The 17,756-nt window shown below is 44.9% G+C and overlaps 1 protein-coding gene across 1 annotated transcript in view; it reads right to left on the reverse strand.

The window, feature by feature from the left end:
• Positions 1-17,756, reverse strand: part of LOC145337728 (NACHT, LRR and PYD domains-containing protein 3-like) — a 57,695-nt gene that overhangs the window by 19,087 nt on the left and 20,852 nt on the right. Inside the window, exons 6-7 of the mRNA XM_080182567.1 lie at positions 17,368-17,454; positions 8,466-8,636 (exon numbers count right to left, since the gene is read on the reverse strand). Of these exons, the coding sequence (XP_080038693.1) occupies positions 8,466-8,636; positions 17,368-17,454 (258 nt within the window). The remainder of the gene's footprint in view (positions 1-8,465; positions 8,637-17,367; positions 17,455-17,756) is intronic.

Here is a 17,756-nt window from a genome sequence, read left to right on the forward strand (position 1 = left end):
TTCATGTAGTGACGGCTCCAGGGAAATTATAAAACATTCACAGAAACAGTAACAGTGCTGGAGATGGTGGAAGATTTATTACACTGAATGGCTGTGAGAATTAAGGTCCATGGAAAACATGTCTGTATTACTGAATCTCCATCCTCCCTGACACAGATCCCATGTCCCTGGCCTGTGGTCCATGGGGTTCCTCATCATGAAGCATCTGGTCAACATTGTATTGCATCACACTTTGTTCAAAGCTTCTCCACTCTAACTCCAGGTTGTATAGAACACAGCACAACACCAGGACATTGAGACCCTCGCTGGGTATATTGAATAGTTCCATCAGATCTATCTTTAGAAACCCTCCGGCCTGCTCAATGGTCACTCTAGTTGCCCTGTCGCAGCTGTTGTGTTTCTCCTCTGTAACTGAGTTTGGGTTACACACAGGCACAATTACTCAATCCTTCAGTGGGTAGAGCTGGTCTTCATTTTTTCATGGGATGATGGTGTTACAGGGAATACCAACACTTGTAGCCCATTCCCAATTGCCCTTGAGAAGGGGGTGGTGACCCATCTTCCTAAATTCTGCAGCCACCTGGTACAATGCCATTCGGAAAGGACATCCAGGATTATGATGCCACAGTAGTGATGGCAATGCAATACTTTCCAAGTCAGCATGGTGTGTGGCTTGGAAAGGAATCTGAAGCTGGTTGATGTTCCATTCTTCTGATATCCTTGTCCATCTCGGTGATAATTAGTACACATTTAGAACATGCTGTCTCAGGAAATGTGGTGAGTTGCTACAATCCACCTTGTACGTGGTACACACTGCTGGCACTCTGTGTCAGTGATGGAGAGAGTTAATGTTTAATTTGGTGGATGGCCTGCTGGTCCATTCAGCTCCTCTGACACGGATGAGCTTCTTGAATATTTCTGAAGCTGCACTCATTCCAGTAAGACGAGCGGATTCCATCACACTGCTGACTTGTGCCTTGTTGGTGGAGAACAAGCATTTGGGAGACAGGAGGTGAGTTGCTCATCTCTGAATTCCCAGACTGTGATCTACCCTTGGAGCCACAGTGTTTACAGTTCACTGTCTGTTCAATGGTCCCTGTGCAGCCCCCACCACCCAGATGTTGGTGGTCAAGGATTCTGTGATGGTGCTGTCACTCAATGTAAAGGGAATGTGGTTAGATTGCCTTGTGTTTGAGATGGTCCTCTCCTGGCACACAACACACTGAAGCCAAACTTGCGATTTATCAGGTTAAGCCTGAATGGTCTTCAGCCCCCGAGCTCCGATGAAAAGTCCAGACTCGAAGGGTTCGCTGTTCTCTCTCCACAGAAGCTGTCAGGATGCTGGGATTTTCCAGCGTTTTCTGTTTTGTTCAGGTCTTGCTGTTTATGGACATGGACTGCTTCAGTATCTGAGGAATTGTGAACAGTACTGAGCATTGTACAATCATTAGTGAGCATCCTCACTCTGACCTTATAATGGAAGGAAGGTCATTGATAAAGCAATTGAAGGTGGTTGGGCTTCGAACATCACCCTGAGGAACTCCTGCAGTGATGATCATGAGGCATTGGAAGGATTCCACATTTTCTGATGATCAAGAGCAGACTGATGGAGTAGTAATTCACCAGATTGGATTTGTCCTGCTTTTTTCCACATTGTGGGATAGATCCAGTGTTGTAGCTATACTGGAACAGCTTGGCTCGGGGAATGGTTAGTTATGGAGCACAATTCTTCAGTACCATTGCTGGGGTACTGCCAGGCTGGCAGATTTTACAGTACGCAGTGCCTTCAGTCATTTCTTTACCTCACATACAGTGAATCAAATTGATATCTGTAATGCTGGGGACCTCAGGAGGAGGCTGAGATTAATCATTCTACTCAGCACTTCTGACTGAAGGTGGCTGCTAATGTTTCAGCCTCGTTGTTTGTACTGATGGTCTGGGTTCCCTCATCAGTAACGATGGGATTCTTGTGGCTTGTTTCTGGAATCATAGAATTCCCAGAATGCAGGAGGCCATTGGGCCCATCGAGTCTGCACCAATTTTTAAGAAGTATCTTACCCAGGGCCTGTCTCTGAAACTCCACATATATGGCCCACTGATCCCCCTAACCTACACACCCTGAGAATGCTAGGGACAACTTAGCACAGCCAATCAACCGAACCTGCACATCTTTGGACTGTGGAAGGAAACCGGAGCACCCGGAGGAAACCCACACAGACACGGGGAGAATGTGCCAACTCCACACAGACAGTCACCCAAAGTCGGAATTGAACCCTGGTCCCTGGCACTGTGAGGCAGCAGTGCTGACCACTGTGCCACCATGTCACCTAATGTAACCGGCATATCCAACATTTGTTCCATGTCTAACACTATTTATGAGTGGATATGGCAGGACTGCAGATCTCTGATCTGATCCAGAACTCGGTCTATCATATGCTGCTTCCTCTCTCTGGGCTGCAAGTGGCCGTGTGCTGGAGCTTCACCAGGTTCACATCTCATTTTTAGATACACCCAAGTCTAATTTGTTAATATATGTAAAGACAATTAGCCACAGTAACACTGTACTGATTGCTGGGAAAAGCCACTGTAAGCTTCCTCTAACTGAAAGAGTACAGTTCACCCACTCCTGTCTGTCTCACAGATAACTTCATATCCATGCTGCCATTCTCTGTTTTATTTCATGGTCTTTAATTTTACTGCCAAGCTGGTTATGTGTCTATTAACAGTGGACAGTGTTTCTAACATGAATATTGATAGCTATGGGACTTGTAGTATCATTATTTGTGTTATTAAAAACACTGCCCATTATTAATAGGGATATAATTCTGACTATTCTGTACTGTGATTATTACCACTGACAGCTGAGCTGAGTCTTCAGCTCATTAATTCACCAGTACATAAGATACAGGAGCAGAATTAAGCCATTCAGCCCATCGGGTCCACTCCGCCATTCGATCATGGCTGATATGCTCCTCATCCCCATTTTCCTGCCATCTCCCCATAACCCTTCAACCCATTACCGATTAAAAATCTGTCTAAATCCTTTGTAAGTTTACCCACCGCACTTTGGGGTAGTGAATTCCACAGATTCAGAACCCTTTGGGAGAAGTAGTTTCTCCTCAACTCTGTTTTAAATTTGCTGCCCCTTATCCTAAGATGAGGATTTCTCATCCTAGAATGTCCCACCAGCGGAAGCTACTTTATCCATACCTTTTATCAGCTTCTATATTTCAATCTGATCTCTCCTCATTCTTCTAAATCCCAGAGAGTCTGAGCCTAAACTGTTCGATCTCTCTTCATACGACAAACCCCTCACCTCTGGAATCAATCTAATGAACCTCCTCTGAACTGTCTCCAATTCCACTACATCTTTCCTCAAATAAGGGAACCAAAGCTGTGCACAATACTCCAGGTGCAGCCTCACCTTGTATCGCTGCAACAATACTTTCTTACTTTAATATTTTATTCATTTCATTCACATTCACTTCCTTTATTATCTGCTGTAGCTACATGTTAGTTTACTGGGACTCATGAACGAGGACATCCATATTCCTCTGCATCGGAGCACCCTGAAGTCTCTCCCCATTTGGATAATAAGTCACTCTGCCATTTCTCCAACCGAAATGTACGACCTCACACTTACCCACGTTAAAGTCCATCTGCCTGATTTTGGTCCACTCTCCTCACCTATCTATATCCATTCTTATTTCCTCATTGCAACTTACTGTCCCACCTCCTGGGGTATAAGAATGATGAAACAAATTGCTATCACTGGTTTGTCTACTGGTGAAAACCACCTGTTTACCTCTCAAAGTATGTTTTTGTTCAATTGTTCATGGATAGGGGTGTCACTGGCAAGACCAGCGCGTGTTACCCACTGCTACAGGCCCCTCGGGGATGTGAGGGTAATTAGTGATGGGCAATGAATGCCGGTCTAACCAGCAATGTCCACACCCTGCACCCACATTTACTGCAGATTGGCTCAAAAACCCATCAGCAGCAAACATGGGAAAGAAACGGCCTGTGATTGGAGGAGCAGCTCCATACAGATTCTTCCATTCAAACTGAACTGTGTGACTGAGATTCTGGAAACTCGCTCCGGGGGCCGCACTGAGGGGCTTCGAGGGTCACATTCACCCCTTGGTCCACACGTTGGACAGCCCTGGGCTCGAGCATGTGTTTGATGAGTGATGAACAATTTGTGTGTTTGAAAAGAGAGCAAACATCATCAGGGAATGAGTGAAGAAGAGTGGAGACATCCAGGTCTTACCATCCTTACACCAATGGAAGATGAAGTGCTGGATCAGGAAGGCCTGGGGACAGAGTGGGTCATTACTGCTGGTGAGATGGGTTGAGTGGGTGGCCTAATGAATGGGCACAGGAGAGAGTCTGGTGAGGACAAAACATAGAGCTTGTGTATCCATCACTGGGCACAGAGAGCAGTCTGAAGGACGTATTGGGGTCAGAACAAAATAACTAGGAGCAGCAGAAGGCCATTCAGCCCCTCGAGCAGACTCCATCACAGCTGTTCTAATTGTAGTCACAACTTTTTCCCGTCGCTCCCTGTAACCCTTATTCACTCCTCAATCCAAAATCTTTCTTCACTCAGTCTTGAATATATTCAATGACTCTGCCTCCACTAGTCTCCAGGGAAGAGAATTCCACTGACCAGCGACCATCTAAAAAATAAATTCTCCTCATCTCAGTCTTAAGGGACTGACAATTACATTTTAAAGACTGTCCCCTTGTCCTGGACGAGAAGAAACAGCCTCTCAGCAACTCCTCTGCCTCATCCCCTCAATACGATCACCTTTTAATCTTCTGAGCTTTCACAGATTTTGCTCCAATCTGCTCAAATTTTCCTCATAAAATAAACCTCTCCATCCCAGGAATCAGCCGTGTGAACTTTCTCTGAACTGGTTCTAGTACAATTCTATCCTTTTTTACGTAAGTAGCTCAACACTATACATATTACTCCAGTTGTGTTCTAATGAAGGATGTGTAATACTGCAGCAAAACCTTCTTACTCTTATCTTCCATTCCTATTGCAATAAGAACATTAAGAAACAGGAGCAGGAATCATCCATTCTGTCCTTCAAATCCACTTCATCATTCAATGTGACCATGGCTGATCCTCTGCTTCAACACCATTTCCAACATTATCCCTGCATTCCTTGATTCACCAGCATTCTAATGGGAAACAAATACCCCTCATCTCAGCCTAAATAACTGCCCCTTATTCTCAGACTGTGTCCCAGGTTTCAGACCCTCCAGCAAGGGGAAACATCCTTTCTGCATCTGGCCTATTGAAGTCCGTAAAATAGTGTAGGTTTGAATAAGTTCAGCTATCATTCTTCTAAAGGTCTGAGAATAAAGTGTTTTTGTTCCTCAGAGGACAACCCATCTGTCCCTGGACCTATTTTAATGAACCTTCTTTACATGCCAAGTACAACTTTGCTTCGATCAGGAGACCAAAACTGTCCACAATACTCCAGGTTGGTCTCAGCAAGGCTGCAGATAATTACAGGAAGACATCTTTTTCCTCAACTCAAATCCTCTTAGAATAATGACTAACATACCATTTGTTATCTTAATTGCTCTCATCTTCGCTTTCAGTGTCTCATGAACAAGGACATCAAAATATATTTGGAGATGTCTTAATGTCTGTTTTTCCTACACAATTAGATAACCTCACATTTTTCCACCTTGTAGTCCAGCTGGCAAACATCTGTCCACTCCCTGAGCCTCTCCACTTCCCCTTCAAACATCACTGCGTCCTTCTCACAATTCAGATTTCCACATGGTTTTCTATTATTCGCAAATTTGGAAATATTACATTTGATCCCCACATCCATATCATTGATATAGATTCTGAATAGCTGCCGTACTCCACTAGTTCGAGGTCGTCAATCCAAAAACAGGTAATTCTCTCACAGCACCAGGTTAAAGTCCATCAGGTTTATTAGGAAGCAAACGCCACTAACTTGCTACCAAATAAACCTGCTGGACTTTAACCTGGTGTTGTGACACTTCTTACTGTGTTTGTCCCAGTCCAACGCCGGCATCTCCACATCATAACCCAAAAATAACCTATTTATTCCAACTCCTTGTTTCTGTCCACTAACCAGTTCTCAATCCATGCTGGTATATTGCTCCCAATCCCATATGCTCCAATTTTCTTTAATAACCTCTTGTGAGTGAACCATGCAACTACAGAATCCCTCGTGTGGGAGGTCGTCATTCCACCTATCGAGACACTCTGACGGAGTATCTTACCAAGGTCCGCTCCCCATAACCTCACAAATTTACAAGGGCAAATCCACCTCATCTACACATCTTGGGAAACTAAAGACAATTTTATCATGGTGAATCCATCTCCCATGCATATCTTTGGAGTGTGGGAGGAAACCGGAGCACCCAGAGGAAACACACACTGACATGGGGAGAATGTAGAAACTCCACACAGTCACCCAAGGCTGGAATTGAACCCGGGCCCGTGGCTGTGATACAACAATGCTAACCACTGTGTCACCGTGCCAGCCTTTCATAAATCCATGTTGGTCCTGTCTAATCCTGCCATTAATTTCGAAGTGTTCTGTTCTCACTTTCTTTATTATAGATTATTATAGGATCTTCCATACTCTCACTATCAGACTAATAGATCTGCAGCTGCCCGGTTTCCTGTAACTCCGCATATGTTGCTAATCCTCCTAACCTACACATCTTGGACACTAATGGGCAATTTAGCACAGCCAATCCACCTAACCTGCACATTTTTTGGACTGTGGGAGGGAACAGGAGCAGCCGGAGGAAACCCACACAGACACGGGGAGAATGTGCAAACTCCACAGACAGTCGCCCAGACTGGAATGAATCTGGGTCCCTGACGCTGTGAGGCAGCAGTGCTAAAACTGGTGCCATATCTTTGTTTAATCTAATACAATCCTTGAATTAGTAATGGCTGGAACACTTCTGCTGCTGTTTCTCAAATGAAAGGAATCTATTTTTGTTGGAAAGGCCACACATTTACACATCACCATGTCTAAAACAGCTTGTTTTGTGATTGACACTGGAACGTACTTCTCCAGGAAATTACTTGAATACATTCTGTGAACTAATCTTTTCAACTTTTGACAATCTGAGCGGTTTATACAGTAAATGGAAGAACCCATAGGAACATTGACCTACAGAGGGATCTGTGTGTACAAGTCTACAGATCCCTAAAATGGTAACACAGGTGGATGAGGTGGTGAAGAAGGCAGACAGCATTGACTGGGGCATCGAGTATAAAAGTTAGCAAGTTATGTTTACAGCTGTATGAAACTTTAATTGGCCACATGTGAATATTGCTTGCTGTTCTGCTCACCTCACTACCAGAAGGATGTGGATGCTTTGGAGAGGGTGTAAAGAAGGTTCACCAGATCGTTGCCTGGCCAAGGAGGGTTGTTATGAGGAGAGATTGTATAAACACGGATTGTTTTCAGTACAAAAAGGGAGGCTGAGGGGTGACCTGATGGAGGTTACACAATTATGAGAGGCATCGACATGGTGGACAGTCAGAGACTTTTCTCCAGGGTGGGATGGTCAGCTACAAGAGGGCACAGGATGATGGTGAGAGGGGTAAAGTTTAGGGGAGATGTGTGGGGAAAGTTTTCACAGAGGGTGGGGTGTGGAATGTACTGCCAATGGAGGTGGTGGAAGCAGACATGTTACCAATGTTCAACACACATCTTTATAGACACAGGAACAGGAGACAGAGGAATAGAAACCACGTATGGGCAGTAAGTACTGGGTCTGAATAAGGATTAGGAGTCAGGCTTGCTGGGCCGAAGGGCCTGTTACTGTGTTGTGTGGCTCTTTGTTCTTCTTTGTATATGGAGATTAAAATCGCCGTGATTATTGCAGTTTGTTTTTACAAGACCCCATTATTTTTCCTGTAAACTGTGTCAGAGATTCTGAATATTGTTAGGGGTCTATAAATGATTCCCACAAGTGACCTTTTAACTTTGTTAATTCTTATCTCTCCCCAAACTGATTCTGTATCTTGATCATTGGGACTAAGTTCACCTCTCGCTACTGTACTGACATCTGTTACTAACAGCGAGTCTCCACCACCATGTCCTGTCCTCCATTTACTGCCATCTACTCACTCTCCCCTCCTTTCACAAATCAATGGATGCTGTGTCCGGGGAGAGCTGTACACATCTGAGGAGGAGGAGAGAACCTCAGAGGGTGAACCATAACATTATTCCCCCACACCCTCAACATAAGGATCTGTGGGACTGACATCCCATTGCTCAGGGATCAGAGAGAGAAGCAACAGGAGTCAGAGGAAAAGCAATTTTCCTTATTCATAACTGACACCAATAGTAACGGGCAGTGTTTTTATACAAATACCAGTGGTGAAATTATATTGTTGAATATTCAGTTATTATAAACACAATCTCACACAGTCTGCTACTTACCCCAGTGTCTGTATTTTACAGTCCAGATTCCTCAGAGCCACAGACAGCCGTTTCACTCCTGAATCTCCCAGTTTATTGTTACCCAGGTTCAGATATATCAGTGAGCGGTTTGTACTGAGAGCAGAGGCCAGGTCCTCGGCACAAGAATCGGTGAGATCATTATCCCAGAGACTGGAGATCAGAGAGAGAAAAATAACAGGAATCAGGGTAAATCCACAGTGTTTTTAAGAATAAGATCATTAACAATAATAATGTACAGTGCGGGACATTCAAGAAACACAACTTCAGTTCATACAGAAGGCAAAATTATATTAATGCTGTAAATCTGAAATATGAATCAATATGTTGGAAACTCTCATCAGGTCAGGCAATATCTGTGAAGAAACAAATCTAGTTTCAGTTTAATTAGTTAAAATTAGAACTTGGAAGTAGCAGTGAATTAAATTGTTTGAAGTGACAGGGAGCTGGGGATGGGCGGGTGACAAGGAAAGAATAAAATGGAAGTGTCGGAGTGATTAAATGATAAAAAGGATGATGGTGAAAGGGAAGAGCTCAGGATTCCCATGTCCTTACCCTGAGTCACAGGGAGGGACATGGGATGGTCAGTGGCTCAGGAATGGAGTGTGTGGTGGGGTTGAAGATGATGAGAGAGAAACCTTTTTCACACTGCCAGTGGTTCGGGTCTGGAATTACAGTCGGGAAGTGTGGTGGAGTTAGGCTGTATCGAAACAGTCAGAAAGGAATTAGATGATTATTTGAATATAAACAATGAGCGAGGATACGAGAAAAAGGCTGGAGAATGACACACATTCCTAATGCTAATTTGGTGAGCTAGTACAGACACGATGGGCCAAATGGCCTCATTGTGAACCGTAACAATTCTGTGAAGATAATGGTTGGAAATGTATCGATATTTCAGCTGTGAGTTGGTGATGTTGCCGTGTGGACAGTGTTAGTAGCCACAGTCCCCAATGAAATATTAATATTTCTCTCCAATAGAGACAGACAATTTGTTACATGGAGCTTCAGGGTGACAGGTCTCCCCCTCCAGTCCTGAGGGAACAGAACCTCCCTCCAAACCGATATAGCCTTGAGAATTTCCAGGGAAGTGTCAGTGAATTGGGTTTAATCTGCCTTCTGCCTTTGTTCATTAACCAGGGCTCCCTCACTGCTCCCTTCAGAGCCTTTAAAAGTGCTGCTGGCTGCCTTTAAATCTGGTGCCAGCTTTGCCTGAATGGGATCTTCCCCTGCAGACAGTGGTTAAACTCTGGAATGACCAGAGCCCCGGAATAGATCACCAAACTTAAAAGAATGGGTCAAAGTACAGTAGGTGCAGTAGATGTTCATCTGTGATGAAAGAGTGTGAGAGTGTGTAAGAGGTCTGAACTGAACATATACGGACAAGGAGGCATTTGTCTTTACAGACCCAGCCTTAGACCGGTAAGAGGAGTAGCCCCCCCCCGACGTGAAGATCAGGATGTTGAAATGGGTGTGGAGAAAGATGCCTGGGGTGTGATGTTCAGATGTGAGTAAGAACGAACCTGAGTGGACAGTGTTCGTATCCACAGTCCTCAATGAAATATTAATATTTCTCTCCAATAGAGAGAGAGACAATTTGTCACATGGAGCTTCAGGGATAAAACTTAGTAAACGTGGGGCAATGCGAGGAGTTGGGACTCCATGAACCCCACAGCCGATACGAGGACCAAACCCTCAACATTAGCATCATTCCACATCACACTCCAGACACCAAACCAACTGAACTAACCAACTCCACACAGAACCAGAACGGACACATTAATATCTGACAGGTTAGGGGAATCCGACCACTCAGGCAGCACAGGCAGAGTCACAGAATTGTTACAGAGCAGAAGGAGGCCATTCGGCCCATTGTGTCTGTACTGACTCTCCGAATGAGCAACTCACTAAGTGTCATTCCCCCACCTTCCCCCAAAACCCTGTGTATTCCAGAGCTTAACCACTGGCTGCAGGGGAAGATCCCATTCAGGCAAAGCTGGCACCAGATCTAAAGGCAGCCAGCAGCACTTTTAAAGGCTCTGAAGGGAGCAGTGAGGGAGCCCTGGTTAATGAACAAAGGACTGAAATGGCAGAAGGCAGATTAAACCCAATTCACTGACACTTCCCTGGAAATTCTCAAGGCTATATCGGTTTGGAGGGAGGTTCTGTTCCCTCAGGACTGGAGGAGGAGACCTGTCACATCAACCCAAGCAAGTCTGGATAGAAACTGCCGAGGGCCAGAGCAGGCAGCACGTGGCTGCAGTGAGGCAAAAGGATCAATAACCTGATATGTTCTGACAAGGTGAGCGTTAAACTTACAGGCTGATATGTGAATAAGGATGGAAGAGAAATTGTGGAAAGAACATCTCCACCCAGACACTGGCAATGTCCAAACAGCAGCATCAATCTTCAGGAACATGTCAGCCTCTCAGTGAAGGGTTCCGGTCAGTCAGAGATGACTGCTGTACTGCCCACACTGAGTGACCATCCTGGTGGGCCCATGATGGGCAGTCTGGCAGCACCATAGGCTTGTGTGTGTCTTTGATGGGTGAGTAACAATGGAAATTTATGTGCTTGTAGAAGAGGGCACAGAGCGTCAGAGAAGGAGCCAAGAGTGAGAGTGTCTGGATTGTGTTATCCTTATGCCAATGGAAGATGAAGTGCTGGAGCTGGGAGACCTGGAGACTGGGTGGGGAATCACTGATGGTGAGATGGGTTGTGGATCCAGAGAGAGTGAGTGAGTGAGTGATGGGCACAGGAGAGGCTCTGCTGCTGAGTCCAAAACCTGGTGTTTGTGTGTTCACCATTGGTCAGATGGAGCTCTGGGTTAGGAACAGTCTCCAGGACATGTTGGAATGTGCATTACCCTCTAACAATCTTCACTCTCTCACAAATCAACAGCTGTGGTGAGCGGGAGACAAGTGTCTACCTTGGAAGAGGAGGGGTCCTCAGAGGGTGCTCTGTTACATTATTCCCCATAACATCCGCCAGAGCAGATACTGTCTCACACGAGTAGCAAAGGGGTTACAATCTGGCAGCACAGGACAGCACACACAAACCCGAGCAGCTGATGGAGGCAGCAATAACTGAGTTCACTCACACTCTTGAGGGGAGAGGGCAGAGCCAGCTTGTGGAAGGTGAAATGTGACTGGAGTCTTTAACAATGCAGCAGATACTGGAGCTGCAGTGTAAGGTATTTTAACATCCGGTGGAGTTTCCAAAGGCTGTGTGTATCCATACACAAAGGATGGAGGAGTCAATCCAGACCAGCAGTGTTACCATGTCTCAGGTATGAGCACAAATAACATCCTCCACAGAGAGATTGGTGACCTTCATGGAGAGTCACATCCAGCCTATCACCCACAGCAAATACACATGAGCTGCATGTTCTCACCACCTCCAGGAGCTCTGTGGGACACGGGCTGTGGGAGGGATGGGAAAATGTGCCTGGAGTCACTGTCAGGACTTCCCAGCTGAACAGGGAGGGTCCAGTTTGTCCTGAATGGATAGAGGAGCGGCTGCCTGCAGCATTTGGGAGCTCCTCTCAGGATGTCCCTGGTGTGGGCAGTGGGTCCTCTTCTGCTCCGACTGGAACACAAACACCTCATGAAGCTGTGATCACGGAGACAACTCCAGTATCTGTGCAGAGGATTCACAGTCAGCTGGATCCTTCCAGGATTCAGGAAATCCGAGGACAAAGGCCACTGTCATTGAAATTCCCAGAGGAGAGAGATAAAGATCCTGCCTGTAGCTCAGGGGAAAGTGCAGGGATGGGGGTGGTTGTCATGGTGGGTTTGCTTCCTTGGGTTTCACAGGGTTATACTTTGTTGTTACCGGTCACTTTGTTATGTTTGTATTTTCAGTAAATTCAGAGATGGAACACCACTAAATAAATCCTTCACCATATTACTGGGTCTTTAATAGTTCACTGGGAATGTGAGATGGGAAATACAGCACTGAATGAGCTCAATACAATTCCAATGTCTTTGTTTCATGTAGTGACGGCTCCAGGGAAATTATAAAACATTCACAGAAACAGTAACAGTGCTGGAGATGGTGGGAGATTTATTACACTGAATGGCTGTGTGAGTTAAGGTCCATGGAAAACATGTCTGTATTACTGAATCTCCATCCTCCCTGACACATATCCCATGTCCCTGGCCTGTGGTCCATGGGGTTCCTCATCATGAAGCATCTGGTCAACATTGTATTGCATCACACTTTGTTCAAAGCTTCTCCACTCTAACTCCAGGTTGTATCGAACACAGCACAACACCAGGACATTGAGACCCTCGCTGGGTATATTGAATAGTTCCACCAGATCTATCTTTCGAATTCCTCTGGCCTGTGCAATCGTCACACAATTTGTCCTGTCGCAGCTGTTTTCTCTCTCCTCCGTGACGGTGTTTGGGTTACACACAGGCACAATTACCCATCCCTTCAGTGGGTAGCGCTGGTCTTTATTAATGATTTCAGGGGATGATGGTGCCACGGGCAATACAAACACTTACAGCCCATCCCCAATTGCCCTTGAGAAGGAGGTGGTGAGCCATCTTCTTAAATTCTGCACAGCATCTGGTACAAAATCTGGCAGGCTTTTTCCTAGATTGGAGACAAATATCACGAGGGGACATGGGCTTAGGGTGAGGGGGGAGAAGTATAATTTGGATATTAGAGGGAGGTTTTTCACACAGAGGGTCATGGGGGTATGGAATGCACTACCAAGTAAGGTGGTGGAGGCAGGCACGCTGGACTTGTTTAAGGTTTACTTAGATAGGCACATGAGTGAAACAGGGATGGAGGGTTATAGGAGACAGTTTTAAATAAGGATCAGAGACTCGGGACGTTCCTGGAAATCTAATGCTCCGTGTTGATGTTTTGTCTCTTTTACTCCACAGGTGTGTTGGTCCACCTTGTTGTCTAATGAGGGGCATACACACAGTGGGTCGTGTGTGGGCTGCTCTTGGATGTTTCGAGAGTGGCCTAGTACTTCACATCGTTTGTGTACGCTTCAAACTGGATCGGCAGATGGGCACCATGACAGTTCAGTGACTAGCACTGCTAGCTGTGCAGATACATGGATTTGGGCCGGTGTCTGTGGGAGTTTGCGCATTCTCCCCGTGTCTGCGTGGGTTTCCTCCGGGTGCTCCGGTTTCCTCCCACACCCCAAAGATGTGCTCTTAGGCTGATTGGTGTAACAAATTGTCCCTAAATTATTCTCCCCTGAATCTGGTTTCCAATGGAGGTACCATAAGCATAGACACGGGTCAAGGGAGGTGTAGGAAAAATACATTGTTAAGATGGCAGTGCGGGCTCGTTGGGCCGAAGGGCCTGTTTCCCGTGTTGTGTTGTTCTTTGTAAAACCGTTAGGAAGGGACATCTGGGATTCTGATCCCACATCAGTGATGGAAAAGCAATATATTCCAATTCAGAATGGTGTGTGGTTTGGAAAGAAATCTGAAGCTGGTTGGTGTTCCATCCTTCTGATATCCTTGCCCATCTCAGTGATGGATAGTGCCTGTTTGGATGATGCTGTCTCAGGAACCTTGGTGAGCTGCTCCATTCCACCTTGTATGTGGTAAAATCCTGCCACTGTGTGTCAGTGGTAGAGACAGTCAATGTTTAATTTGGTGAATGGCCAGCTGATCCAATGGCTCCTTTTCCCTGGATGAGCTTCTTCAGTGTTTCTGAAGCTGCATCAATCCAGCAAGATGAGCGGATTCCATCACACTGCTGACTTGTGCCTTGGGCAACAATTTGGGAGACAGGAGGTAAGTTCCTCATCTCTGAATTCCCAGGCTGTGATCTACCCTTGGAGCCACAGTGTTTACAGTTCAGTGTCTGTTCAATAGTCCCAGTGCACCCCCCACCACTCAGGATGTTGATGGTCGAGGATTCAGTGATGGTGCTGTCACTCAATGTAAAGGGAATGTGATTAGATTCCCTTCTGTTGGAGATGGTCCTTCCCTGGCATTTGTGTAGTGAAACATTACTTGCCATTTATCAGATTAAGCCTGAATGTTCTTCAGACCTTTAGACATTAGATCTGTTGAAAAGTCATCCAGATTCGAAGGGTTCGCTGTTCTCTCTCCACAGAAGCTGTCAGGATGCTGGGATTTTCCAGCATTTTGTGTTTTGTTCAGGTCTTGCTGTTTATGGACATGGACTGCTTCAGTATCTGAGGAATTGTGAACAGCACTGAGCATTGTACAATCATTAGTGAGCATCTTCACTCTGACCTTATAATGGAAGGAAGGTCATTGATAAAGCAATTGAAGGTGGTTGGGCTTTGGACATCACCCTGAGGAACGCTGTAAATGCGCCTAGTTTGGGGGCATTTAAGAGATCCGTGGATATGTTTATGGACGAAAAGGGATTGGTTTAGGTTAGAGGGTCATTGTTTTTTAACTGGTCGGCACAACATCGTGGGCCGAAGGGACTGTTCTGCGCTGTAATGTTCTATGTTCTATGTTCTAACTCCTGCAGTGATGATCATGAGGCATTGGAAGGATTCCACATTTTCTGTTGATCAAGAGCAGATTGATGGAGTAGTAATTCACCAGATTGGATTTGTCCTGCTTTTTTCCCCATTGTCCGGTAGATCCAGTGTTGTAGCTGTACTGGAACAGTTTGGCTCGGGGAATGGTTAGTTATGGAGCACAATTCTTCAGTACCATTGCTGGGGTACTGCCAGGCTGACAGATTTTGCAGTACACAGTGCCTTCAGTCATTTCTTTACCTCACATACAGTGAATCAAATTGATATCTGTAATGCTGGGGACCTCAGGAGGAGGCTGAGATTAATCATTCTACTCAGCACTTCTGGCTGAAGGTGGCACTGATGCTCTGGGTTCCCTCATCAGTAATGATGGAATTCTTGTGGAATGTTTATAGAATCATACAATTCCCACAGTGTAGGAGGCCCTTTGGCTCATCGAGTCTTCACCAATTCTTTGAAAGAATATCATACCCAGACCCTGTCTCTGTAACTCCACATATATGGCCCATTAATTCCCCTCATCTACACACCCTGAGACACTTAGGACAACTTAGCATAGCCAATCAACCGAACTTGCAGATCTCTGGACAGTGGGAGAAAATTGGAGAACCCAGAGGAAACCCGCACAGACACTGGGAGTACGTGCAAACTCTACACATGATGTCACCCAAGGCTGGAATTGAACCCTGGTCCCTGGCGTTGTGAGGCAGCAGCGTTAACCACTGTGCCACTGGGTCGCCTAATGTAAACGGCACGTCCAACATTTGTGGCATGTCTAACTCTATTTCTGACTGGATACGGTAAGACAGGAAATCTCTAATCTGATCCATTGGTTTTGGTGTGATGGAGCTCGGTCTATCATATGCTACATCCGCTCTGTGGTCTGCTGGCTGTGTGCTGGAGCTTCACCAGGTTCACATCTCATTTTTAGATAAACCCAAGTCTCATTTGGTGATATATGTAAAGAAAATGAATCATAGTAACACAGTACTGGTTGCTGGGGAAAGCCCACAGTCAGCTTCCTATAAATGAAAAGGTACAGTTCCCCTCTCCTGCCTGCTTCCTGTCAGGATGTGGAGATGCCGGCGTTGGACTGGGGTAAACACAGTAAGAAGTCTGACAACACCAGGTTTTAGTCCAACTGATTTATTTGATAGTAAACTCACAAGCTTTCGAGGTTTCCCTGTACGTCAGGTGAATGGAGAGTTCTGGCCTCAGACAGAGCGTATAACAGCACAGTTTACAGATTACTGATCAGAATGCAAATCTTTACACCTAACCTGCTATTCAAGTCCTAAAGTGGCTGACAATGTGAGTGGAAGGAGCATTGAGCACAGGTTAAAGAGATGTGTATTGTCTCCAGACAGTACAGTAAGTGAGGTTTTGCAAACCCAGGCAAGTCACGGGGGTTACAGATAGTGCGACATGAACCCAAGATCCCTGTTGAGACCGTCCTCATGTGTGGGGAACTTGGCTATCAGTCTCTGTTCAGCGACACTCAGATAACTTCATATCCAGGCTGCCTTTGTCTCTTTTATTTCAGGGTCTCCAACTTTGCTCCTAAGCTTATTATACATCTACTAATAGCGGACAGTGTTTTTAATAACAGGAATACTGATAGCAATGGTATATTTAGTATCACTATTTATGTTATTAAAAACAATGTCCATTATTAATAGGGACATGATTCAGACTATTCTACACTGTGATTATTGCCATTGCCAGCTGAGCTGTGCCTTGAACTGCTGGACTGTGAGCTCTGGAATTCTCTTCATAACCCTCCCCACCCCCATCTCTGCATTCTCTTTTAAGATGCTCCTTAAGCTCCGTTTAATATAAATTTGAGAGTGGATCCCTCGGGATAAAACTCATCAGAATTCCATGTAGTTTGTAATCTGCCTTACCGATATACAGCAGTTTTCTATGTTTAATCAAACTGAGAAGCCGACAGACAAACATCTATAATCTGAATGACAAATTAAACTAAATTAAACATGTGACCAGCCATATCTGGTAATTCTATAAACATTTAATTGTTTTGTCCATCTTTTTTATTCTCATGAATGGTTTTGAGAATAATTATAAATGATTAGTTAAATCTTTCACTCCTGAATCTCGCAGTTTATTGTAACTCAGGTTCAGACACATCACTGACTGGTTTGTACTGAGAGCAGAGGTGAGAATATCTGAGGCTGTTACTCTCCAAACTGGACATCAGAGAGAGAAAGATTTCAGGAATCAGAGTGAATCCGTGATGTTTAACACAAATACTGACAGGAATGATGTGGAATGGTTATTAATGACACTATTACTGACACTGATAATAATTTACAGTGTTAGACATTCACTGATTATTAACACAATCTCACACAGTCTGATACTTACTCCAGTTTCTGTATTTTACATTCTGGATTCCTCAGAGCCGCAGACAATAGTTTCACTCCTGAATCTCCAACTTCATTGGCACCCAGACTAAATGGAGAAAGTGAGAAACACATTAAATTCAGATTAATATTCAGCAGGAGAAATAGCTGGATCTATTTTTGTGTCAGAAACTTAGCACCAATGGTGAACTGATTTAAGTTACGATACCTCACCCAAGTTGATCTTTCTCTACACCCCAGCTATGACTGTAACACTACATTCTGGACTCTTTCCTTTCCTTCTCTTTGTACGGTAAGCTTGGGCACTAATAAATGTGACAATAATAAATCAAATCATATCAAACCCTTTCTGTTGAATGGAAAAGGCAACAGTCAGCATTGAAAAATGAT

The sequence above is a fragment of the Carcharhinus amblyrhynchos genome, unplaced genomic scaffold (assembly GCF_965287045.1).
Source record: "Carcharhinus amblyrhynchos unplaced genomic scaffold, sCarAmb.v2.hapA scaffold_68, whole genome shotgun sequence".
In the NCBI taxonomy this organism is placed as follows: domain Eukaryota; kingdom Metazoa; phylum Chordata; class Chondrichthyes; order Carcharhiniformes; family Carcharhinidae; genus Carcharhinus; species Carcharhinus amblyrhynchos.